Raw genomic sequence first — 26,871 nt, forward strand, 5'->3', positions numbered from 1 at the left:
TCACAGCGGCGTTTTTAATTTTTTTCAAACGTAAACCAGTTACAGACTCCGATCCCACGCATTCATTTCGCCGTCTGTGACTGTGTCAGCATTGCTTGTCTTGTTAAAAACCGAGACTGGAAGACTTGAGACTTTCTTCTTGCATATCTGGGTCCTTGTGTAAACATAAATAGAGGTTCGGGTATGTACCGTACGTCAATTTCAGTGATTTTTAATACTCATGAGTCATGTCAAAAAGTTAAAATAAGCTAGGGCCTAGGCCCTAGGGCTAGGCCTATAAATTATTAATGAATGATGATGATGGCCGATGGGGGGGGGGGGGGCATGTCTGAGACTGAGTCTGAGTGAGAGTGTACACTAAGTACTGTACTCTGTAGTGTGACTGTGAGACTGCACAACTTTTCTTCTTTATTTAAAGACTTAACGTTAGACTAGCCAGGAGACTCCTGACTCAAGGCCACCGCCAGTAGAGGCGCACGGCCAATATAGGAGACTGTCTCCAATGTGGGAGATTATCTCCAATATCAGAGACTTTTGTAAAGAATCTGGGTATCCAATTTCAGAGACAGTCTCCAGTTTTGGAGTCCAATTTCCTTTGTTTACATTTGCTGCAAAAGGATTAACTTGGCGGCAAATAAAAATGTGATAAGCAGATTCCTCATGAAAAATTACCCCTTTTCACCGTCTACTTTAAAAATTCACCGTCTACTTTTGTTTTGATAAGGATTTTTGTTGTCAATCACACACAAAACAAATGGGCTTCTGACCTCAGTGAGACAAAATTTTGGGTGGAAAAAATCATGCTTTTGTTGGTGTTGTTTCTTTTGTCCTTTTGCAAAGCAAGTCTCCAATGTGGGAGATTGTCTCCCTTATTGGAGAGAGTCTCCCATATTGGCCGTGCACCTCTACTGACCGCACACCTTACTGTTCGCGATCTGATTTTGGAACAAATCGCATTTTGCTCATTTTCTGAAAAAGTGAATGGAACATATCATTTTATTTGAGCCTGAGGCTCAGCCTAGGCTGAGGTTAAAATTAATTGAAAGAATACTAATATAACCATTTTGAAAGATTACAAGCCTTTATTCTAGAGTAAAGGCAAAATTAGTTTAAAATCGTAGGCAATCGTGCGACTGCTATGACGTCATTACGATACGACTACTCGGACTAGATATTATTATTAAATTTGCTTTTAATTTTATTCTAAGAAGGGTGATAAAGAGATAGCATAGTCACAGATTTGAATGTAGCCTTGTAGGTATTCGTACGATGATTTAGAACATTACACAGTAGGATATTCCAAGTCTCAATATTAGCATCAAATTCTATACATTTTATTCTGAAATCGGGTCGGAGACCAATCGTAAGGTGTGCGGTCGCCTTAAGAGTTAAGGCAGCTAACCCAGGGTCAGGAGCTCCGGCCCGCTTCTACTCATACTCACGGGACTAGGGTAGATTGTGGTCACAATAATTTGGAAAGAAAAATGTGAAAACGGAAATTATGCACTTACCACGATTATAATTTATATGAAAAGACGAGAAGAACTTGCCACCGTGTTTACGTCGCCATCTTGATTCTTGATTTTATTGTCTTTTGCTTGGCAACAGCACGCAAATCGCGCGGTTTAGTGTAACATCTGGGTGTATGCATGTACCCTGTATCCACATTACATAATACACAGTGCATTAAAGGACAAGTCCACCCCAACAAAAAGTTGATTCAAATAAAAAGAGAAAAATCCATCAAGCGTAACACTGAAAATTTCATCAAAATCGGATGTAAAATAAGAAAGTAATGACATTTTAAAGTTTCGCTTAATTTCACAAAACATTTATATGCACATCCTGGTCGGTATGCAAATGAGGAGACTGATGACGTCATCCACTCACTATTTCTTTTGTATTTTATTATATGAAATATTCTAATTTTCTCCCCATTGTCAAGTGAAACATTGATTAATTCCTCCCTGAACATGTGGAACTAGCATTGTTTAATACTATATGGTTCAGTCAACTTGGTCCTTATTGTCAAATCTGTAAAAAATGAAATATTGTATAATTCAAACAATATAAAACAAAAGAAATAGTGAGTGATGGACATCATTGACTGACCCATTTGCATGTCACTGAGTTGTGCATATCACTGTTTTGTGAAAAATAAGCGAAACTTCAAAATGCCATAACTTTTTTATTTTACATCCGATTTTGATGAAATTTTCAGCGTTATTTTTGTTTGATTTTTCTCTTTTTATTCAAATCAAATTTTTGTTGGGGTGGACTTGTCCTTTAATGAGTATGTTAGATTCATAGACAGGTCTGTGTATCAATGTGTGTAAAAGAGAACATGACTGCACAGAGAATCAATGAAGCATCTAAACCAGGTCAACTCCATGTCTAACAAAGAAGTGAAATTTACAAAGACTGAGCAGATGAAATGAATTGCATCTAACATTCCAACTTGTTTATAGAAAGTTCTCTGACCTATAGAATACTAAACTGCATCTAAACTGTACATGTAAATACAAAGTTCTCTGACCTATGAAAATAAGGCTCTACACCATGAATACTGAGCATGTTATCCGGGCTACACAAGATTCAGGGATTTTGAAGAGAAAGGCTGGTCTACTTTCATTTAGTCTAATGCCATTCTGTCCATTAACATTTCGTCTAACAACCATTTGGTCCATTAACCATTTGGTCCAATCATCACTTCGTCTAATCACAATTTCGTCTCATAACCAGTTGGTGTAATATCCATTTCATTTTCATTCATTTTGCACAATTTAACACTTAGTCCAATTAGACCAAATAATATAAGGACAAAATGGCCATTGGACCAACTGGTTATTAGACGGATGGCATTAGACTAAATGAAAGTGGGCCATGTGATGAGTGGACGAACTGATGGTAGACCAGATGATAGTAGACGAGTTGGCAATTGGACGAATTGGCATTAGACGAATTGGAATCCTTGAGAAATGCTTGAACTGAACTTTGTCCCCAATCATGCCGATATATTTATTTTTAAACATATCTTCATGTTTGTCAATTAGATTCTATTCCTAGGTCTATATACAGGAAAGGAAAGTGTTGAACTTAGGGTAATTAGAGAGAGAAAGAGAGAGATTGAAAGAGACAGAGGGAGACAATACAATAACATACATTGAAATTGTTAGTATATTTTTAAAAATTTTCTTTTAAAGTGACTCACAGGCCCCAGTTTTACTTGACCCCCATCATGATAAAACGCCCTCTTAGAATGTTGGCTAGTGCTATAATTATGACCAATTTCTGGGGACATGTGGATCTCTTTCAGAATATTGGCCCTATTGCAAATATTATTTAAAAAGTATTTAAATTTACTAATTGAAATTATCACTGATCTAAATAATTTATACCTGTTTTTCAAAAGATTTGGCCAGAGTTGAAATACTGGTGGTAAATAGAACGATCTACTGCCTTGGCAATTTTTTTAGAATAATGGGAAATGGGTGGAAATGCTGGGAAGGCCCCCTTGGTAGACCAGCAGCACCGTGATTGATGCTGCTGGGTAGGGCCTTCCGTTTTCATTTGTCAAAAATTCATATACTATTTGTTAACAGAAATTCAATTCAATTCAAATACTACAAAATATACTTCTTGAATATTTCCAGGTATTGCCCAGGAAATCCAGGAAGGTGGCAGAGCTGCCCTGAGTTAATATTTTTTTTGAGCATGCTAAGAGAAAAGTTATGAAAATGCAACAATAAAATAGATGGCATTCCCCAGAAATATTGATTTCTGAAAGGTGACATATGAGATATTAAGACTGTATTTCACGAATACCGCCCCCGGGTTTTCCCCATGGATGTCATACATGTATAGAGATGCTCCATGATTTAGACCTACTTTGGTTATACAAATAAATAACATTTAATTCTGTTTGTATTTTTCTCACAGTAGCAGAAAGAGATGACAAGCTGAGAATAAATACGAAACAAAATCATGTATCAGAGGACACCATTCCGTTCTCAGAGGTTGACAGAACCTCTGAGAGACAAAGAAAACGTCAAATCTACTGGTTTAGCAGCAATGGTGAGTAAAAAAGACCACTGTAAAATAAGAACAGGATAATTCAACTCCTGACTGTAACACAATTGGTGTTACCTTTCGAGGACTTGATTTGTCTGGTCTGCGGTTTTGTATCCAAGCACTTTAACTTTGTCACCAGTCTCTGTGACAACTTCCCTTCGATTTTGTAGGAATTTTGCTTTGCTTCGATTTGTATAGTGTTAAGTCAAAACAGTATGTAGTGTTGTGGTATTATCAATCAATTTTCTATTGACAAAATATTAATGCTTGAATTGTTAAAGAGTCACTCATGTCAATCTGTAGGCCTACATATAGCCAACTCAACTTCAAATGCAAACAGTCAAAGTCGATGGACGATTTCAAGTATTAAAATCCAATATTTTTTAAATCTGCTTGAAATTTGCAGGGATCCAAGAGTATGCCCTAATGACCAAATAAATATGTATATTTAGCAATTTTCATTTAAGAATGGAAAATTGTCCTGATTTTCTTTGGTTTCAAGATGTTCATGTATGGAGTCATTTGGATGTTGGGAGTAATGAGTTGTAGTTTTTGATGCTTCGAGGGATATACAATGTAAGATTGTTTGAATCAGACGAGTTTTTGATATTGAGTCCAATTGATTAGACTTACACTGAGTTCTATGTGCTTTTAGATCATGCTAGCTTCAAACTATGTAAGAGAAAAAATATCTATTTTATGTTGGTGTTATGATTGAATGTGATGATAAACCTTCTACTCTTACGACCTTCATTTCTCTCATTCCATTCCAATTTCCATAGGTACCTGGAAGGGCCAGAACCCCCATGAAAGCATTTGACTCTCCTCACACACCCCTCACTCCGTTGAGGCAGCCTCTAGCTCTGGTGAATGGGCCAGGGTCGGGTTTGAAAGGCCAGCAACCTAGGAAGCAGAGCCTCAAGCCTTCGTTACCCCGTATCGAGGCCCTTCGGAATGAGGGTGGGATAGGGAAGCTAGATGGGGGCTCTGCCACGAAAGGGACTAAAACTCCAAAGAGACCTAAACGACAGAAGTGAGTGGCCAGTTTGCTTGTTATTTGAATTTTAAAACCCAAAATAATTTGGTGTTTTTAGCTTGGTTAATTTATTGTTGCCAATATTGCAATCCCATTGTTGCAACAATTTTCATTTGCAGAGGTTTTATGTACACACACTGCATATTTTTTTTTTTATTATATGGTTAAATGCACAGATGAAATAAAAAACATTTTACTTGATTCTTTGTTAGTACATTTAATGAGAGCATCTCAAATGCGATCTCAAATTTGAGGATGTACTTTCCATTAGATTGTGGATGCTATTTAAAAAAAAACTGATACAAGCCTTACATTGAAGACAAGTAGTGTCTATGTCTAGGGTTTGCAGTCAAAATCACTGATTCATCTGTTTATTCAATATTGACTGCAGTCCTCTAGGTCAGAAAGGAATGGCTCTAGAGAGCCTTATGTATATAAGCCAAGTGGTCAGATATTTGTCACAATAAGTCTTTGTGATAAGGTTACCACCATACTGGCATTTTTCCAGTATTCATGGTCTTTGTGTGTTGCATTCTGCTGCACTGGACCAGCCACGCCGACGGCCCTTTGAGTGTTTCAACTTGGGTGTTTGGGATGCCACAATTATTTTTCACCTTTTTAATTTTAAATTATTAATGACTTCCATTTCATCTATTAAGCTCAGGTATTTGTTATTTATTTATATGGTGCATGTTTCATCTTGTCTGAAGCAAATTTTGGCAAAATGAATTGATCTCTTTAAACATTGAGCGTCATTTGTTTCTTTCAGGTCCAAGAGCTGTGCTTCTACACCCAGCCTTGCCAGTGTCACTAAACCTAAACCGGATGACAGTGTTGTAGATTCTATTACATCTCATCTCTTTGATCAGATTCTTCAATCTGAACTGGGTCTGGTCAAAAGTAAAACCACGTTACTTCAGGTAAGTCATTGACCTCTTGAGGGGCGGGGCTCCACAATACATTTGATCAGATTTTTCAATGTGAACTGGGTTTTGGTTTGAACAACGTTCTGCTAAGTGAGTGACCTGTTGAGGGGCAGGGAACTACAGTGTGATCGGAATGTTCAATCTGAACGGGTCTGCTTAGAAATAACACCACCCTACTAAGTGAGTGACCGGGGGGGGGGGGGTTACATGAGTTTGATTTATTCAATAACTATTGGATTCTGTATTGATCACAAAATAGGACTCATGATTTTTTTTTTACCTAAGAAGCTAATATCAGGGTTATAACCATAGATTTTTTACAATTCAGATTGTATCTGCTGTTATCAAGGATTTTATTGATTTCTGAAGAGCATTTTGTAAATTGATTTACCAGTGGGTTTTAATCCCAATTCATGTTTCATGCACCATCATCTTGGATGGTATACAACTTTCTAATGTTTTTACTTCCCATTTTCCTTTTTTTCATAACTATTAGTCTTAGCAGAAAGAAGTGGTTTGTGAAAATTGAAAATTATTATGAAGTATAGTTAGTATCTTACCATATAGTATTAAAGCAGATTATAATCAAATACCCAAATAAAGAATATTGTGCAGCCCTATTCTAGAGTGTGTGTTATTTTATGTCATTTGTTTGCTGATTGATTCCAATCAAGATGGCACATTATCTGTACCAATTCATTAAACGTTTTAATCCTCCATATTTGATTGTTGATTTCACACTATTTGTAAATCACGGTTAACCAGTACGCCTCTGTGAACATGACTTTGGTTGTTCAACAGTCATCTGCTGTACACTACATACATGAGAGGTTTTTAGTATTGTCCTCTTTTAAAGAATGAAATGAAACTGAAAAGCTTTTTCCTTTTTTTTCAACAGCCAAAATTGGAAAGAAGCATTTCCCCCGTAAAGGTCAGAAGACTTTCTGACACTGTAGAAGATATCCAGGATGGCCAAGACATCACTGAGCCTTGGTTTGATGAAGCTGTGTCTGCCTATGTAGAGGGAATCATCAGTAGTGCTCTTCATTCCCTTCACCAAGAGGTATGCCATATGAGAGCATTGTGGTCTAGTTGTTCTGACTCTTGCCTTTAAATCAGAGGGTCATGTGTTCAACTCCCAGCCATGGCATTACTTTCCTTGAGAGGTATGCAACATGGGAGCATTGTGGTTCTGACAATTGCCTTTAAATCAGAGGGTCATGGTTTCAATCCCCAGCCATGGCATTAGTTTCCTCTAGAGGTGTGCAATAGGGGAGCATTGTGGTCCAGTGGTTCTGACTCTTGCCCTTCAATCAGAGGGTCATGGGTTCAAATACCACCCTTTTCTTCAGCAAGAAATCTATCTACTTTGTACTTTACTTGACCCAGGTGAAGTAAATGGGTACCTGACCAGTAGGAATATTTGTTCTTTGGAGTGCGTGTGCACCACAGGATGACCAGCTTGGCTAAAGCCAGGATGAAAATGACAACAGCATCTTGATCTCCCAGCAGAGTGGATTTGTGCACTCTATGCCCCGTGTTCTGAAGTCTGGTTTAACTTAGGCCATGGTCTAACTTTGTGTTAGAATTAAAAGCTAAACATTTTATGTTTTCTATCTTTACTTTGCATTTTCATCATGTTTTGACTGCTTTGAGTATCATATGAGCTGACAAATTGAACTTGTACCATTGGAGATACCTGTTACAATTGGCTATCCATTGTTAAACCAGAACTTAGAAAAATTAATTTGATTTTGAGAGTTGACATTTTGCTATTTACCACAATGGCATAGTCACCATTATATGCTAAATTTTAAGCTGTGCTGCTCTGATTTGATAATAAAATCAAGAATCTAAAGAAAATATATATCTGCCAGATCTGTGTTTGAAATACCTAATTACAGCATATTTGTATGATACCTTTACCAGTTGACAGTCCTTAGATTTCTACTTTCTCTTTTTTTTTTCATTTGGCTTATAGGCACAAATGGCGTCCCACAGAACTGATTCAGAGGTAACGACTTACAACCAAACTTTAAAATCACCTTCTTCAAGACCAGAGCCATCGGATGAGGACATACAGACCTATGTTGATGCTGTCCTTTCTGTGCAGCTTCAGCTTGTCAGAATGGAATATGAGGACAAACTGAATTCTTGCCTGGATCATTCATTGGGTTCTCCTCGTGAAGCCTCAAAGAATAGTCTTCAAGATGGTTCCTTGACTTCCTTCAATGATGATGGACTTGAGGGCGCCCTCGATGCTGACATTAATGATAGTTTGGTAGGTAGCCTTTCATTTGCGGACACTACCCCATCTAAGGTGAAAATGCAGTGTGCTAGTCCATGTACCAGCCTTCTTCTCGATGCATTTGCTTCTCTGAGCGAGGGAGGAACTCCACTTTGCTCATCTCCAGGATACATGCTCCTGCCGCCCAGGAGAGAGTTGGTTCATGGTGAAGCCGGAGTTACCTTGCGTCATGCCTCTGCTGACAGCCTGGGCAGCTATGAAGATGAGTTCCTTCGGTTTGTTCACGGCCAGTATAGTTCCAAGAATGCTATGGAAAGAACCAATTTTCCTTTCATGCAAGATACTGGGGTGTGCACAACTCCAGGATTGAATGATGTTTCAAGAAACAGTTTGTCATATGAAGTCAGAGACACCTATACACCTTTGAGGCTGATAGATAATTCCACCAATATGACACCAAAGAATATTGTGAATACAGAGACCTCTATTACCCCTGTGAAGCTCTCTGACATATCCACAGAAACCAATGCTGTTTCTTTGCAGGAGAGTAGCACAGAGACCGAAGCTGTCCAATTGCAAGATGCCATGATTGGTTCACCGTTGAAGGTAGCTTCTGTAGGTGTATCTATGACTCCGGTCAAACCCAGCGATGCCCAAACAAATACCTCACCAACCAAAGTCACAGACTCATCAACAGACATGGGAATAGAGATGGCGGACTGCGGCTCAGATGCCAGAAAGCTGGAGGTCTGTGATGCGATAGTGGGGACCCCGGTGAAGCAGTGTACCTCTGGAGTTGCCACATCCCCAGTAATTTCCCAAGACACCTCATCCTGCATGACACCTGTGAAGATGGACAGCACCGCTATGGGGACCTCCTCTGCCAAGGTTGAAGACTGTGGCACCGAGATGCCAGTCATACACCTGATGGATACTGGAGTCGGTATGTCACCACTTCCCACCAGGACAGAAACGGCTGTTGGAACCTCACCAACAGCAACTGCAGACAAAGAAGTGGGATGTACCCCTATTAGGATGACTGATATGAACTGTGGAACAACTCCACATCAGGTTACTGATAGTAACACAGCAATGACTCCTATTCTGGTCACCAACACCCAAACGCTCACTTCACCACCAGTTGTGCCAAATCTTAGGTAAGTGATCTAAAATTTAGGTTTACAATAATATTTTTCCCAGGGAATGTAAATCTCTAAATTATTTCAATAAATGTATTTTATTGATTACTGAGCATTTCTCTTTTTTTTAATGAATGATCCTAATGTAAATGTAAATTAATTTACATAAGTAGTAGACTATTTAACCCTGTTTGTGACCATAGAGCATTTACTCATAATGCTTTTCACCGTTTTAAAGACACCTAAATGTATTGCTGTTGAGCTATAAAAGAAATAATGGTTAAAGTTTGAGTGTATGTCTAAACCAGGAGGCTCAATGTAGAATCATGAACACCATCTGTAAGCTTTTAATCAAGTGTTTTTGTCTTTGGTTCTGCTGAATCGTCTATCAAAAATGCATCTTTTCAGCAGTTTGTGTGTGCATTTTGAAAGATGATTTTACGACCAACAAAAATTGATTTAACACAACCATGGTTTGAAATAAACGTCTTTGAAAACCGTGGTTCTAAGGATGAAAAGTGTGGAATATACATAGCCTAAGGGTAGTTTGTAATTTATAATTACACATTACCTTTTAGATTTAGCATGAGTCCAAACTCTGTGGATTTGGTGAAGCTAGTAAGCCATGTTCAGACGGCAGCCATCAGCAACCAACTCCTCAGGACTGAAATACAGATGCTACGTTCCGAGAAGGCGCAGGCAGATCAAAGACTTACTCTCGCTACCGAACAGATGCAGAAGAAAGAGCAGGAGGTGCTGATGAGTGAAGATACGATGGGACAGTTGAAGAGAATGGCCAGGGTATGCATTTCTTTGTTTAAACATGGTGATGAATGATGGCTTGATTAGTAGTCACTCTATGGTGGCTTGAGCATAATAGTTTATCACTTTTTGATCATTTCAGCTTGTTTATAATCACATTCTATCTTACTGACAATATACTGAACGTCTTATCTCTTCAAATCATCACCCTCCATGCATATTCCAAGACCTGTTTAAAGTTTAAAAAACTGGACAGAGCTGGCTGCCGCACTCAAAAGGTCAAATGCAAGATTTTTTTTTAAAGTCACTCATTTAGCCGACCTCTGGACCTAGTCTTGTGCTGGCTTTTCTTCACTATAAACTCAATTGTGGACAAGCTCTGGCTGAGAATGTAACGAGTCTAAAGTTTATGCCAAGTTTCAGCTTAATTCCCAAATGAGGATGTTTGTGTTAATACTCTTGAGCTGTGGAAATTTAAACTTTGTACTGCATGCATGAATGCTTTGAGACCCATTTTCTCCCTTTTATTGAAAAGTAACTTGTCTAACTTCATTATAGTCTTAGTATTATTTGAAAGGGTTTTCTTCTCTGAAGCATAGCAAGTTATGTATCATTTCAAAGTATAGATTGATTCTCTTTCCATCTCGACTAAAAAAAAGAAAATTCAAAGTTGTGAATGTAATGATTGTTTTGTGGTGTTAGGCCACATAATCCTTTTCTTTAATTCTTTACAATTTATATATATTGTAAATATATTTGTATAATGTGGAATCTGAGTTAGTCAAATCAATTCAAACTGATTTTGTAACAGGCATCGGCTGATAAAGAGATAGAAGATATGATGTCTCAGGTTGGAGAACAGATGATGCAGATAGCTCAACTGGAAGCAGCACTTGGAGAAGTATGTCATCACTTTGTATACTCTGTAAAACAAGTTCATTTGAACTATCAAATATTTACGATATTTTACTCTTGTTTTAGCGATGTCGCTAGATACTTTTTATTATCGCTCTAGATGAGTACTTGAAGTTAGCTTTGGCAGTATACATTTTGCCCCAGCAAAAAAGGAAAACAAGATTCTCAGTCATTCTTCAAGCATAGATGATTTTCTATGATATTTCATATACATCATCTGAAGTTCAGGTTTAATACCTTTTATGATAGGAAAAGTTTTTGCATAGATGAGCAAGAAGAGTTTGAAATTGTACTGCCAAACTGAAAGTTGTGCAGAAAAATTGGTCAAGATTTGTGTAGGATATGACAACCTTGTGTCGGAAAAGGGTTGCTTCTTGGCATTTCTTTTGTGTTTTCTTCAATAATACTCTTCTTAGAGTTGATCCAGGGCCTCGTCTTACAAAGAATTACGATTGATCCAATCAATCGTAACTGTGAAAATCCATCAGTGTCATAATTTTTTCTACAGGAAATGTGCACAATGTCCTTTGTAAACAAAGAGAAGCACAGTGAATTTTGAAGACGACGATGAATGCATGAATGTACATCATAGCTAGAGAATATTTTGAACAAACATGCATAATAGATGTTGACATTGCTGGCCGTCCATAGTTGCGATCGATCGGATCAATTGCAACTCTTTGTAAGACGGGGCCCAGATTCATCACTGATGTTCTGATGTAAGTTTCATGGAAAAGATTAGCTGAATGGTTACCCTTGTTTCTCTTTTAGAAAACCCAGATGTTGTCTAGCCTCAAGGATGACAATGAGAAGATGAAGAAGGATTATAAACAACAGATAATTGACTTACAAGATGATCTTTGTAGGGCTTACAGGCAACATCAGCAACAGGTATACCAAGATTCTGTGCAGGGAGTTATGTCCATTCCGGCCCTGTGCTCTCTAACATAAAAAAAAAAGGCATTTGATTGTATCTATGGAATGCCAAAATGGCGAAGGTTGAGATTGCTCCGACACTGATTGTAATGTATGCTTTTGATTTGTTGGCTGTGTGGAATGTGTTGAGGACTGATAGCCGATAGCTCTATTTCATAGTTCCTACTAGAAAGATTAATCCAGTGAAAAGCATACAGTGTTTGAGCAATATGCATATAGTTGCCTATCTGGCATTCCATACATGGGGATAGAATCAAATGTTATTCATCGTGTTACAGAACTCATGGTGGGACGTAACAAGCTGTTGAGAGAAAAATGTCTGTTCATTGTACTGGAAGTTAGAGTTTCATACCAAGTAGTTTAATCCTAGTTTGTCTACAACCAGTTTGTCTACTAACCAATGTTTGGTATATTACATGGGATATATTCTTTCCTATTAAACAACTATCAGACTCAAGGGCTTACAATGCTAATTCCACATTTTCAGGGAGGAATTAATCATTTTTTCACTTGACAATAAGGAGAAAATTATAATATTTCATATATCATATAATAAAATATAAAAGAAATAGTGAGTGGATGACGTCATCAGTCTCCTCATTTGCATACCGACCAGGATGTGCATATAACTGTTTTGTGAAATTAAGCAAAACTTTAAAATGTCATTACTTTCTTATTTTACATCCGATTTTGATGATTTTTTTTTAAAATGAAATGCTTGTTGTATTTTTCTCTTTTTATTCAAATCAACTTTTGTTGGGGTGGACTTGTCCTTTAAACAGCTGTCTGATTTAGAGACCCAGTACAGGAAAGGAGACTATGAGAGACACTATACAAGGAGTCAACAGAGAGTGAATGAGCTTGAGACTCAACTTGATGCATTTATACAGCTACAGGATACAGTAGACAGAGCCATTCAAATACAGGTTTGTCATCATTCTTCTATACAGGCAGCATTTGAGACTGACCAGCATTTATTGCAATTATTGACAACCTGTGCTCTGTAGAACAAAGGTTAGCGATTAATTGCGAAATGACATGGCCTATCAAGATCATCGTTGCATGCGCATTTTGCTCCGTGGACTGACTAGGAACCTATTAGAATTGTTCTTTCAAATTAGCAATTAATCCCTAATCTTTGTGTTACGTAGCCCTGTGTTTGGTTGACTGTCATACCACTTTCATACTGACAGCCGAATTGGAGTTAATCCGGAGTCCAGAAGGAGTTATTCCACTTTGGAGGGCAGTATGAAAATTCTAGGGTTATTTTGATCCAGATTCAAAGCGGAATACTCAACCCACTTCGAGAAGAAGGTTACAAACATAGTAAGTCCGCACCGGGAATGCGGTATCTCGCGCGTAACTTCATTCATTTCTGCATGGGGAAGATTCCGCGCGCCACACTCATGGCGCGAACTTGCTTGGAAACCACGGAAACGACTGCCGATATACCACTGCAGAGCTTGTCAGTTTGAAAGGGGGTGTGCAGTAATGTTGGTCTGCAGTACAAGCATATCAACTCAATCCGGAGTTACTCCGGAGTAACTCCAACTCGCCTTCAGTATGAAAACAGTATTAGTCATGTAGTGTTTGCTGTGTAGAACTGTTATGTGGAGAGATTTTGATCGTAGACCCCTTCATCATTGAAGAAGCTATGAGAGTACATGAGCTTGAGACTCTATTTGATGTATTCATACATCTACAGGGATACAGTAGACAAGTGGGATAATTTTTACAATTCATTTGAATGCAATCAAATCTTCACACTCGTTGCAGGAAAGCACAATCATGCATTTTTTATTTCCTCATGCAGATATTTAGGATACCCCATTGTCGTGCAAGATAAGCGTAATAATAACATATTGTGTTACATACAGATTGTGATTATTCCCACTCTCTAAAATATTACCTCATGCATACATGAGGTTCTCCTGAAGACGACAAGAACACACTTGTTGCAACGTCAAGTTTGGGTTTTCAGGACCAACATTTGCCCAAGAAAGATGTGTGGTGTACCGTGAAACCTACTACATTATCAATTATTTGTATATTATAACATAATACTGTTATGTGAATTTCATTTACTGTATCTTTTATATTTTATCCCTCCATTTCTCTTCTTTATTTCAGGATCAATTCTGTGTTGCTAAGAAGACTTTTGAAGATGTGGAATCATTGTTCAAGATGACGATACAGAGTCGTGATAGAGTTACAGCACAGGTGAGAAACATAAGAATGAAAATGACACACTCATAATGGGCATATAATAGACTTTAGGTGTTTCAGAAAGTGTGACTACGGTCGAACATATATTATGGTTGTGTGCGGTTTTTATATAACGCATCATCGCATTGGCCACATCATCTTAAAAAGATGCACGCTACTGCGTCTTTACTAATGATTGCATGTTTAATGTCATGTGCTCGTCAACATTTTAACCATGATTTTCAAGTCACAATTATATTTGTGAAACACCCCCCCCCCCTTCTCCTGGGGTTTATTTCAGGGAAATTCCTTCCCATGTGGAACATCCCTCTTATATTTCAAATGCTATATTTCAGACACTGTATTTCAAACCTTATTTTGTTGTCAAAATTTCATTGATTTAGGAACTATGCACAAACTATACCGGCTATTGTTGGCCACCTTGACATTGTCTGTTATATCTTTGTTTAGGAATATGGGAATAGCACATGAAATGGTATATTTGGGACAGCATAATAAACAAAATGAAATGCAGTGAGATGGGACTGTATTGAATGTTGAGCATTTGAACGATGAAACCCTATAAATTTTCTGCCCTTTGTATATTAGATGAAGACATTGGAAGACAATAAGACCAGTCTGGAGGAGGAGAAGGAAGCATGGAGACATCAGATTGAAGATGGAGAGAGAAAGATGAAGGAAAACAACGAGAAGATGGAAGAAATGAGAAAGATGAAAGAGGAGGCAGAGAAGAGTAGATGTGAGATGTACAAGGAACTACAAGAAACCTTACAATCTAAAGATACAGGTGAGCTTTCAGTAAAGTGTTTTAAAACCCTAGTACTCCTAGGGTATTTCTGCTCATATTGTAGTTTGGGAGGGGACATTATGCCCCTCTAAGATCTTGGCTGCGAATTGTGTCATCACAGCAAAAACTTGCATGATGGTAGATATGTGAATCCCATTTTGCCCTGTTGAATTCATTTAACACAGCAACAACTTGCATGATGGTAGAAATGTGATACCCATTTTGCCCTGTTAAATTCATTTAACATTCAAATTTATGATGACCTTTATCCTAGAAATTTCCAAGAAAGACAAAGAAATAGAAGAACTATCCATCAAGTGCACTCAACTTGAGGAGAGGGAGGTGGCTCATTTCCTTGAAGAGCGTAATCAGGAGGCGGCCATCATTGTGCAGCTTGAGCAGCAAAAGGCGATTAAACTTGAACTGGAGCAGACCAAAACAAACCTGCAAGAAACCATTGATCAGCTTCATAAGCAATGCCAGAGGTAGGTTGAAATGATTGGATTTCTAATTTATTAACAGTAAATTTTGATGATTTTATATATTTTTGGGATAGGCAGTACATTATTTCATGATATTGATGGCATCTCTAATTTAACAACTCTCTTGAGAACTCTACTTCCATGTCACATTTAACATCTTTTAATTTTTTTTTTTTTTTGGGGGGGGGGAGGGTAACAGACCAAGTTCCATTGGGGAGGGAGTTATTTTATTTTGCAAGTGCATATTATGCTTCGGTCACAAATACCTTTAAGAACACGGTAAAAACAATTTCATACCATTTCTTGCTATGTATAAAAATCAATCATACGGCACTGGTAAAGGTATTTGTGACCCTAACATTACAAAACAGTAAATAAATGATCTATGACATTTCATACAACATTATTATAAATATTGAATAAATATATATTGATTTTACTGATTTATTATTGATCTGTTTTTGTTATTGATGTGTGACAAATTGTATAATGGTGATGCATGGCAATTTATTTTCATTTGGCAGTGTATCAACTGAGAAGCTTTCCCTTAGTGTCAATTTGAATTCTACCAAGGCCAAGCTCTACTCTGTGGAAGCTGAGCTGGAGGATACAAAGAAGACGAGTGAAGAGAGACGGACCAGGCTTTCTGACTTGGAGCTTGAATTGCAAACCTGCAGGAATGCTAGTACAGAGTTGCAACTCGTCAAATCCACACTGAAGGTGAGTGGTTTTTCTCTTGGTTTTGTTTCGACTGAATGCTGGAATGTTACAATTTGGGCCACCCACTTTCAAAGAAATGACTTATACTGATATTTCCGCCAAATATTAAGTGTCAGAGATTTCAAAAACCTGGCCCCGTCATTTCCTCTGCATGGGCTGTATGTGTGTGCATTGGTTGCAGCTGTAGCCACGTAAGTTGTAAATACATTGGCCGTGTTGATCCAGCAGTTGGTGTAGCTGGTTTTCGTTGTCATTTCAGATATTTAATGCTGCGCTTACAAGTTGATTTTCTTGTGCCAACAGGGTGAATTATCTGCACAAAAATACCTAATCAATAATGATGACAATGAGTGTGAGTTCTCATTTTCACAATTTGCAGGGGGAGTGTTATTGAATAAAAGCTTAACAGGAAATGGGTCTAATGGTAATTTGAGTAATGTAGCCTGTGGGAATGTATAGCAGATCGTCTGAATTAGGAGTAACAAGGTTAGGCCCTGTCTTACAAAGTTATGATTAATCACAATTTAAGGTTGATCACAGTTTTAGGTGGTATTTCATAATGCTGTTTGATAAAACTGTTTGATAAAAGTCATATGAGACAGTACAATTTCACCTGAATACAGAAAATGTAGTTTTGGGTCTTCCAATCAAAATTTCCTTCTTGGTAATAATGATCAATTATTTTTTTGTGTGCAGACACTGGAGAAACAGTTCCAGGAGAACAAGCAGTTCCTGGAAGAGGAGAGGACAGCCCTGGAAGAGTCTGCTACGGAGACAGAGAATGAGCTGAGAATCACCGGTATGGAACTATCCAGGAGTAAAGCAGCATTGTCTGAGGCAGAGCTGGTCAGGCGACAACTCCAGGTTTCCATGTCATCTCTCAGGTACAGGCCATGGACTCATTTCAAGTTTGGTGTCAATCTTTTGGTGTTTGGTGTTGGTGTTGGGTCAAGTCAGCACAGCAACAAATTTGAAGTGAAATTGGTTCTGGGATGGGTCTCTCTTACTAGGTGTTTAGCTATCAATGATGTGATTTGAATCATTTTTGGACCTATTGAAGGCAACCCAAGTTGTACCTTCTGCACCAGCACCTACACCATACTTGAAATCACCTTTTGTTAGATAGAAGTTCCAATTACTGTCAGGTTGTCATTTAGCAAGGGTTCAGTGGGTTTGAATTTTGACTATACCAAGGTGGTAAGATCAGAGATCAAGACTTCATCTTACAAAGAGTAGTCAATCAATCACAGCTATGGAAAGCTAGCAATGCCAACATCTAGACTGAATGTCATTTCAAAGTGTTTTTTTTTATGATTTATACTCAAGCATACATCATTGACAAATTAGTCTGCTCTCTTTGTTTCCAAAGAGATGTTGTGTTCAGTTCTTATATGAATAATCATGAAATTGATGACTTCCATAGTTAAAATTGATGAGATCAATCACAACTCTTTTGAAGATAGGGCACAGATCCTTCTATGCTATAATTATAATGATAATAACAATAGTTGAAATTGATGAGATCAATCAAAACTCTTTTGAAGATAGGGCACAGATCCTTCTATGCTATAATTATAATGATAATAACAATAATAGATAGGATTTATGGTGCACCAAATCCACTCTGCAGTGTGCCCAAGGGAAATAAAAATAAGGAAGAGAGAGAAAGAGAGAGAGAGAGAGAAGTATGCATATGCAATGATAAAGAGAACTAGAGGAGAAATTGTACATGTACCTATTTTTTTCCATTTTTTTTTCTTTTGTCGACAGTGAGCAGGTAGAATCCCTTCAGAGTGAACTAGACCATACCAAGGCCCAAGCTCATTGGATGCTCTTTAATCAAGCATCGGAGATTAGCGACGCTACTACAGCTCTTGATCAACTCACTCATGGAATCTCAACAGCAGTGGCAAAGCTCGCGGATCACACTCTTGACAAGGTTAGTTATCCTATTAACCCATTTACTATTGAATTCTGTAATTCCAATAGACTTTGTCCAAGGACTATCTGGTTCCACTACACATTAGTCTTCGTCTCGGGATCTGGAATTGCAATGATCTGTTTTTTTATGAGGTAGATTAGTTGGTAAAAGGGCTGTGTATTAGGATTAGCTTAATCAGTGCCTTGAGAATACCAACCTTTACTTTTGTCTAGCTTGCATAGCGGATCAAGAATATAGGCAGCGGCGTCGGCATCGTCAATATCAAATCTTAACCTAAGGTTAAGTTTTTGAAATGTCATCATAACTTAGAGAAAGTATATGGACCTAGTTCATAAAACTTGGACATAAGGGTAATCAAGTATTACTGAACATTCTGCCTGAGTTTCAGGTCACAGGATCAAGGTCAAAGGTCATTTAGGGTCAATGAACTCAGGCCATGTTGGGGTATTTGTTGATTCCATCATAATTTTGAAAGTTTATGGATCTGGTTCATGAAACTTCGACATAAGAATATTTAAGTATCACTGAACATCCTTTTTGAGTTACAGGTCACATGGTCAAGTTTAAAGGTCATTTAGGGTCAATGAACTTAGATTATTTCGGGGGAATCAAAACGAAATCTTAACCAAGGTTAAGTTTTTGAAATGTCATAATTTTAAAAGTATATGCATCTAGTTCTTAAAACATGGACATAAGTGTAAACAAGCATCAGTGAACATCTTGCACAAGTTTCAGGTCACATGACCAAGGTCAATGAACTTTGGCCATGTTGGTGGTATTTGTTGAATTGCCATCATAATTTTGAAGGTTTATGGATCTAGTTCATGATCGTCTTGCACAAGTCTTCGGTCACACCATCAAGGTCAAATATCATTTAGGGTCAATGAACGTAGTATTCTATTATCATATGAATGGCATTTTTGTGAATAATTATTCTTTGGTTGTTTTTAAAGTCAACACTGCTGCTATATTTAATCCTGTAATGCAGTCTCTACTTGTTTACAGATTAGAAAAAGTGAATATTTGTAACATGGTACTAAGGTTGAACTCATTGAACTTCAAATTTTCCTTATAACAGGTTGAAGGAGCATCAAGTGGTTTTGTCACAGAACAACGAGGTCATGTACACCATCGCTCTAAGTCATCTGCTAAACCGGGATCTTTAGTGGTCTCTGTACTCCGAGCAGTAGACCACATTGAAACCCCTGGCAAGACATCGGGTATTGATGACCCAGTCACTCCATGTCGACAGAACAGAAAAGAAGATGGTTCGACAGCAGTGGTCATTGGTCAGTCCAGCTCAAGTGCCTTCTCAGTACCGAGACCAAGAACTGTGACTGACCACCAGGAAGAAGAAGCCATCGGCAACAATGACCAAGAGAAGAAGCCTGTTGAGGCGCTACCTGATCAGGTTTTTAAGTTGAAGACACTGTTCTCCAAGATGTTCACTGCATTCATTGAAAACGAGGAGAAGCTGAGGGAGGAAGTGTCTCGACTTCAACATGAAATGTGAGCATGATTGTTTTTCTAGCGGATGTTCACTCTTTCTTGAAATGTGAAAGTGGAATGCCCGAAGGGAACAGAAATAAATTGGATTTACTGCATAATGCAAAATAATTTCATATGTTTGACCCTCTGTAGCCCAGGCTGTGTTGGAATTGCACAGTTGGGGACTTATTTGACTCCCCTTGGATATTGGCTGTTGATTGCACAATCCCGCATGCTCATCATCCACAAGATAATCTACAGAACTGCATAGTTAATTGCTCTTACTTGTATATTTTATTTTTCAAATTAACTTTTGATTATTAATAATGATACTTATGAATGAAATTACAGTTTGGTAGTAAATCCTGAAATTTAGCCCCAAACTTTAGCCTCTAGAATTTGGTCTAGATACTCTTTCTAGGATTCTTATCAAATGTGCATTAAAGTGATGATATATTTAACAGTTTCATGTATTTTATTCTTTGTATAAAAAAAATGATCAATGGAAATCATCAGCAACACTGATTTATTGTTGTTTCAGTCAAGAGAAGGACAAGGGCTCTAAGAAGACCCTTCAGCGCTCTGAGAATCAAGTGTTGCTGTTGAGGGAGCAGCTGGAGGAGTCTCTATCTTATCGTAACCAGCTCCAGCAGAGTCTAGTAGACGCCCAGAGGCAGTCATCCGAACAGCTTCAGGCCCTGGACTATGCACAGCAAAGGATAGAAGACATGGCTACCAACCTGGCAAGGTTCTCAGATCAGAAATCAAAGATAGAGGTACACTAACTTCTCATTCATCATTGTATAATTTTTACATTTTATGAAGTGCTATAAAAGGATAAATCTATTTGTTCATACAGGTCCCGTGACATTTGCTCCGAAGGAAAATCTGCACGTTAAGTCAAACATAAAAACTAAATGAACTGTAATCTTATCTTTACGTTATTCTAAAACAAAAAATCTGTTATAATCCTAACTCTAATACTATACTCCCTGAGATATTAAGAATGGAGCAAATGTCGCAGGAGCATGTGTTGTGTCACCATTCATACAACCCCCAATTGTTCTCCTTTATTTCCTCACACCATGAACTGCTTAAGCCATGATAATGTGAGAGCATTATAATCATTGATATGAACAAAAAAAACAGGAATCCTTTTAGGTCTGTCCTACAAATAGGGGGTCCTACATTCTTGAAATGCTCCATGGAAGGTTCTACCCTCCTTCGTATCCAAAAATCAGGTTCCAGTCTTACAAAGAGTAACGATTGATCCGATCAACCTCGGCTATTTGGAAATATATCAATGTCATAGTTTTTTTCGACAGGAAATTTGCACAATGTCCTATGTGAACAAAGAGAAACACATTGACTTTTTAAGAAAACAATGTATAACTATGTGTTAATATACATCATATCTAGAAAATATTTTGAACAAAACATGCAGTTCAGATGTTGACATTGCTGGCTTTCCATAGTTGTGGTTGATCAGATCAATTGCTACTGTTTGTGAGACGGGTTCCTGATCCACAGACTCCACCTTTATACCGAAAATATAGTATAGCGGTAGTGTTCATCTAATGCATGCACATGCAGCAGAAATGGCAATGCCATGGATATTTTACCTCTCCAATATATTGATAGCTTTTAAGATATGGACCAAATGTAGCACAGTTGGTAGCATGAATTGAAATGTGACCCCTCATTGTGTTTACATCTTCCCTACTCTAGGCCATGGAAGACGAGATATCAGGTCTTAGAGCATCCCTGAAGATGGTTACAAGAGAGAAAGAAATAGTGATGGCTCAGTATGAGGCATTATCCTCAAAGTATCAACAGGTGTCAATGTCTTCTACTGGGGATGGAGAAAGCATGGGCAAGCTACTGAAAGAAAATCTCCATTTGAAGAAAGAGGTCGGTAGTCGTGATAAAAATTGCATTATATAAAATTGTCTTCTTAAATTTAGTTACTTATTCAGAGGCACAATATTATTATTACCTTGGATTGAGATGCTGCTACCATTAATTTATTAACCTCGTGTGGTTGAGAGCAGCAAAATGTGGATCAATTGCATCCTCAATGTGTAAGATCATATATTATGTATCTTGGGGTGTAACGCACACAAGCAAGCTACTGAAAAAATCTTTACTTTTAAGAATGAGGATCCTAAGTAGTGTAATGTGTAAGACAAACAATTATTTGCAGACTGGGGTGTAGTACATGTGAGTAGGCTTCTGAAAGAAAATCATTACTTGGAATTTACATATTGGGATGCAATGCTTAAAATATCATTTGTTAGGGATCAAATGATTAGCATGGGCAACTTGCTGAAAGAAAATGTTCTCTTTGTAGAGAAAGATGTAAATGAGTAAATGTTAATGTAAAACATTGTCTGTTTGCAAATGGGTGTGAAATGAGCTTTGGCAATCTGCTGAAAGTAAATTCCTTTTGAAGGAAGAGGTATGTGCTCTCATAGTCACTCTACTCTTACAGAGTGAACATGGGCTGGGTACTTAAAAAGGTAAGTTACTGAAACAAGAAGACTGGTAAAGTCAGCTTCAAGCTATTTATTTTGATTAATCAGATAGTTGAGTCGAATAAATTCTGAATAATTCCTTTTTTTTATATATCATTCAGTTTTTAATGATAAACTAATCATACAACTAAATGTGAAAAATTCTCATTATTTGTCTGTTGATTCTTTTAGCTGGACAAGGTTCGCATGAAGTTCCTAAAACGACAGGAAGACTATGAGCTGTTTCAAAGCAAAGCTGGAAAACAGGTGAGAAAATCAACTTACCGATGTAGTTTACTTGGTCAAAGGTCACAGCTCATTATATATGCAAGTTGGTCTCTGCATGATAACTTTGGAAATATTCACCATATATTAAAAATGTTTGGTTTAAAAAAAAAAAAATGGATTTAAATTTTTTTTGGTGTGTAGGTAGATGACACCAAAATACAGGCTAAGTTCGAATTCGGAGTCCGCAGGTCAAAGGTCACAGCTCATTAAATATGCGAGTTGGTTTCCGCATGATAACTTATGAAATATTCAACAGATTAAAAAAATTTGGGTGTGTAGGTAGATGACACCAAAATACAGGCTAAGTTCAAATTCGGAGTCCGCAGGTCAAAGGTCACAGCTCATTATATATGCGAGTTGGTTCAATCATATTGCATGAATTTCTGATCGCGTTAAGCGGGGGGCATGTCAAATTTCTAGTTTTGATTTACAGTGTATTCACTTACTAAGCATTTTCCTGATATGATATTGCATTCCTTTTGATGATTTGTCTAGATGAAAGTATTAGAGGGAAATTGGAAGAAAGCTGAAGCAGAGATCTACAGACTTGATCAACTCTTTGACCATTGCAGAAAGGTATTAATATATTTCCTTACCTCTTCTAAAAACGTCTTATTTGGAACAAATTAAAAAATTGTCATAAGCTACTGAAAATGATCGCATTAGTTTTCCTGTGAACAGATTTGTCATACTTTGCTGCATATGTCTTTGCGAATATATTTTGAAGACAAAATGATAAGAAAACATTACAAATTTCACCAGATTATTGGATTTAGGTGCCATTTCCTTTGATTAGATCTTTTCCTGTGTGAAAATAAAGCAAATAATTATCTTCTGGTTTCAGGTGATAAAACAAACTATCATCCCCTTGGAGATATAAATATATACACTATCCTGAAGTTGAACTTTGCAACAGAAAGATACATATTACTACATCCAAATGGCATTTGAATAATAGTGTGTCCCATCACTTTCACCAATTATACCTATTTGCCTACTTTCTGTATATATATATTTGTTTTCTTTTCTCTCTCTAGGTAATGGATAAGGTTCCGAGTCAGATGTGCCAAAAGGATCCTAACCTCAGGCTACTTTATGAGATGTTTAGCAGTCAGTAGAATGTGTCTCAAGGAGTTTGACATGTGAAACTGTTTACTCCTATATAACAAATGGGTTGTCCATAAACATCCTTCCAAGAATGTGTGTTACAATGGGCTTGCTTCATGAAACTATCCACAGCCCTATTTTGTAAACAGACTTAGAAATGTGTTAATTATACCTTATCATGAGCGAGTTTCACAAGACTATCATGATACTTATTTCATGAACACGCTTAGAGATGTGTGCCAAGTAATATCTTATGATTGGGTACTAGTGTTACAAGACTTTATTATTTCACGAACACCTATTGTTGAGATGATATCAAACCAAGATTACATGATGAAGAGCTTACAGTAGTTTGGTGAAACTGTCCTCTATGGTCTTATCATACTTCATAAGAAGAAGACATTCGCACATTTCAAATCTGGACCCCATTCAACAAAGAGTTGCGATATATGCAAATCAAACTCTTATTTCTATTGATCTCTTTGTGACTTTAGGGAAATTAAAATTTTATACCTTGAAGTTGAATATACTGGGACCATGGAAATCTGTTCGACTTCGGGGAAGTTTGACTTGGAAAAGGTGTATAAAACTTGATATGCATAATCTGGTCCAAGATAATGCTTTGAGTTAGGCGATTATTTTACTAAAGGAAGGCCAACCTATGCAGGTTTACCTGTATTTCATTCCATAATGTACAAAGTATGGTACATTTATGAGGCAAGGGACTGGAGGGAGGGGGAGGGGTATATTAATTGCTTTGCCCAGTTTATTTCTGCACTGCACAAAGTATAATAGTACAGTATTTTTAAAGTATTATTTTGCATCATTTGCATAAAAAATAAAGGTGCTGTCGTCTATCAGTATTCATTCACTGTTGAATAGCATTAACAAACATATCACTGAGTACACATTTCAGGTCAGATAAGTATATTCAACTCAAGAATTATTTTTTTTTACAAAAATCAATGGGAAAATTGACAGAATGGTTACATATTCTGAGAATATTAATTGAGGAGCTAATGTTTTTTTGTGCTTGACATAAAGTTCAACTTTGCCATTGGATTAAAGGTGGAATCTTTTCAGCTGTTATATTTGTCAATTATTAATATACTTTGTGTTTATTTTTTTCTCATCACAGATATTACATGTAATATTCCTGTATTAATGTGCATGAATATAGTCACTGTTTAGGACTGTGGTATAATTGAATTTGTAATATAAGTACTCATACTCTACTGGATATTGTTTATCAAATTTAGTTTAATTCTATTTGTCTTATTGACAAAAATAAAATGAGATGTATTACAATATAAAACCTTCAATGGAATCAATGTAAATAGGGAAAGAGAGAAAACTGAAACAAGACTAGACTTTGTTATGTACATGAAATGATACCACGTTATTTAAAGCTTCTTTGAAATGATTATGTACTGGTACGTGTATATATGTATTATAGGGGCTCTGATTATCCGGGGGGGGGGGGGGGGGGGTGGCAATTCATATGCCTACTTTGATTGTATCATTTATTATTGTTTCATGTATAGGCCTAGACCTTATGAATTGGCATCATCACACCACCGTCATAGAGGCTGAAGCCTTTGCCTTGCGTTTGTCAATGATCTGCAGCTGGCGCACCTCTGACAACTCTGTTAACAGATATTCCTATATCTGAGGGAGGGCACTATGAGATTATGATGTCACATGCATAAGATCCATTTGTACATCAATTCATATGCCTTTTAAACTAAAGCATGGCCATTCTGTGATGTGTCATTTGCTATGTACAGAAGTGTACATTCTTTGTTATTAGATTGAAAAGTGTTCCATAAAATTGTTGCTGTTTAAGTGGAGCACAGTGAAGTATATGTACATGTGTAACTGACTTCATAATGTTGTTATTGTCCTCTCCTCCGATGCAACATAATCTCTGATAAAATTTGAGCTGGTATTATTGAATTACTTAAAGCTCATTCTGACATGGTGCCAAATAGAAAAGCTACATGTTTATTTTTCGCAAGCCCTCTTCCCCTCAAAATAATTAATTGAATAAATAAAGAAAGAAAGAAATAAGTGAATAAATGAATAGATAAATAAATAAATGAATGAAAAAAGAATGAATGAATTAATGAAATGAATAACAAAAAAGCAATTAAAAAAAAATTGAATTCTTTAAAAAATCAGTTACACACAACCTACCCATAACGTGTGACCTGTTCTGCTGCTAAATAATTATATCTCAAATTTTGACAAATTTTTGCATTCTTGTTTGTCAACAAGAATTCTAAACTGCAAATATCATATTTCAACTTTAAAATTGAGAATCAATTTCAGAACAGGTCATCTATAGTATGTATCAAATGTCATATGTAACTTATAAACGGCTCACCTTACCTTAATTTGTATGTGTAGGATTCATAATAATAGACCTTTTTATGCCATCTACATAAAACTAAACCTATGCCCTAAATCTATGCATTCAAATCATTTCTTGGCATCAGCTCAGGTTGCTCATGTTCATATCACAAATATATGTTATGTTCCTCTATTTAATTTGCCCATCAAAATATTGCGCATACATGTATCCCAACACATTGCACTGTTCAAAATATTTTCGTGTTTTTGTATCATGTTATGTAAATATGTACATGTAAATTTTGCACAACTTATTAAAGTTGAACACAAATTGATGGCTGATGTTTGTGATAATTAAGATGTGAAGTTGTGATTTATGCGTGTGCTTTAAATAACACCTTTGTGTCGCTATAAACCAAGGTTTGATATTTTTTTGAGTTTATATGTATGCTTTGCAAAACAGGTGGTAATGATATGATATGCATCATGGGGAAGGGTGAGGAATGGAGGGGCGAGAGATAGCTATAAGAGGGGTGAGATAGAGAAAGGGTGAAGGATAATACAAAGGAGAATACTGGGTAGGGGGTGTGGAAGGGAAAGGAAGAGATATAACTTGGGAGGGAGGAGGAGAGAAAGGGAGAGACACAAGATTGAGAATATAAAGGGGAGGACAACCAGGAGCGAGGAAGGGAGGGAGAGAGAGATAGCAAGGGGGAGGAGGACCAATCGACAGGGGCATGAGATAGAGAAAGGATGAAGAATAATATAAAGAAAACGGTAGGATAGCAAGGGAAGAGATAGGGAGAGATCGAGAGGCTCAAGATAGAGGGGCAAATAATTAAAGGGGAGGATGTATGGGTATAGGGGAGGGAGAAAGAGATAGCTACTATAGGGAAGGGGAGACTCGATATTGCTGTATAGTAATGGTAATCG

The 26,871-nt window shown here is 37.1% G+C and overlaps 1 protein-coding gene across 3 annotated transcripts; it reads left to right on the forward strand.

The window, feature by feature from the left end:
- On the forward strand, positions 1-26,273 carry LOC129254445 (myosin-2 heavy chain-like). Of its 3 annotated transcripts, none has more exons than XM_064115042.1 (22): positions 1-181; positions 3,940-4,074; positions 4,854-5,104; positions 5,877-6,027; positions 6,932-7,096; positions 8,015-9,438; positions 9,999-10,221; positions 10,994-11,083; positions 11,869-11,988; positions 12,816-12,959; positions 14,164-14,253; positions 14,848-15,046; positions 15,321-15,531; positions 16,053-16,248; positions 16,945-17,132; positions 18,019-18,187; positions 19,269-19,699; positions 20,220-20,454; positions 21,407-21,589; positions 22,384-22,458; positions 22,975-23,055; positions 23,517-26,273. In XM_064115042.1, exons 2-22 carry the CDS (start codon positions 3,985-3,987, stop codon positions 23,595-23,597), a joined length of 4,797 nt encoding a protein of 1,598 aa, XP_063971112.1. In that variant the 5' UTR covers positions 1-181; positions 3,940-3,984; the 3' UTR covers positions 23,598-26,273. The 3 variants fall into 3 exon arrangements, with proteins under 3 accessions (XP_063971112.1, XP_063971116.1, XP_063971122.1); XM_064115046.1 differs by having other exon boundaries at positions 3-190; XM_064115052.1 differs by having other exon boundaries at positions 27-181; positions 3,943-4,074.
- Positions 26,274-26,871: the final 598 nt, after the last annotated feature.

This window comes from Lytechinus pictus, chromosome 2 (assembly GCF_037042905.1).
Source record: "Lytechinus pictus isolate F3 Inbred chromosome 2, Lp3.0, whole genome shotgun sequence".
Classification (NCBI taxonomy): Eukaryota; Metazoa; Echinodermata; class Echinoidea; order Temnopleuroida; family Toxopneustidae; genus Lytechinus; species Lytechinus pictus.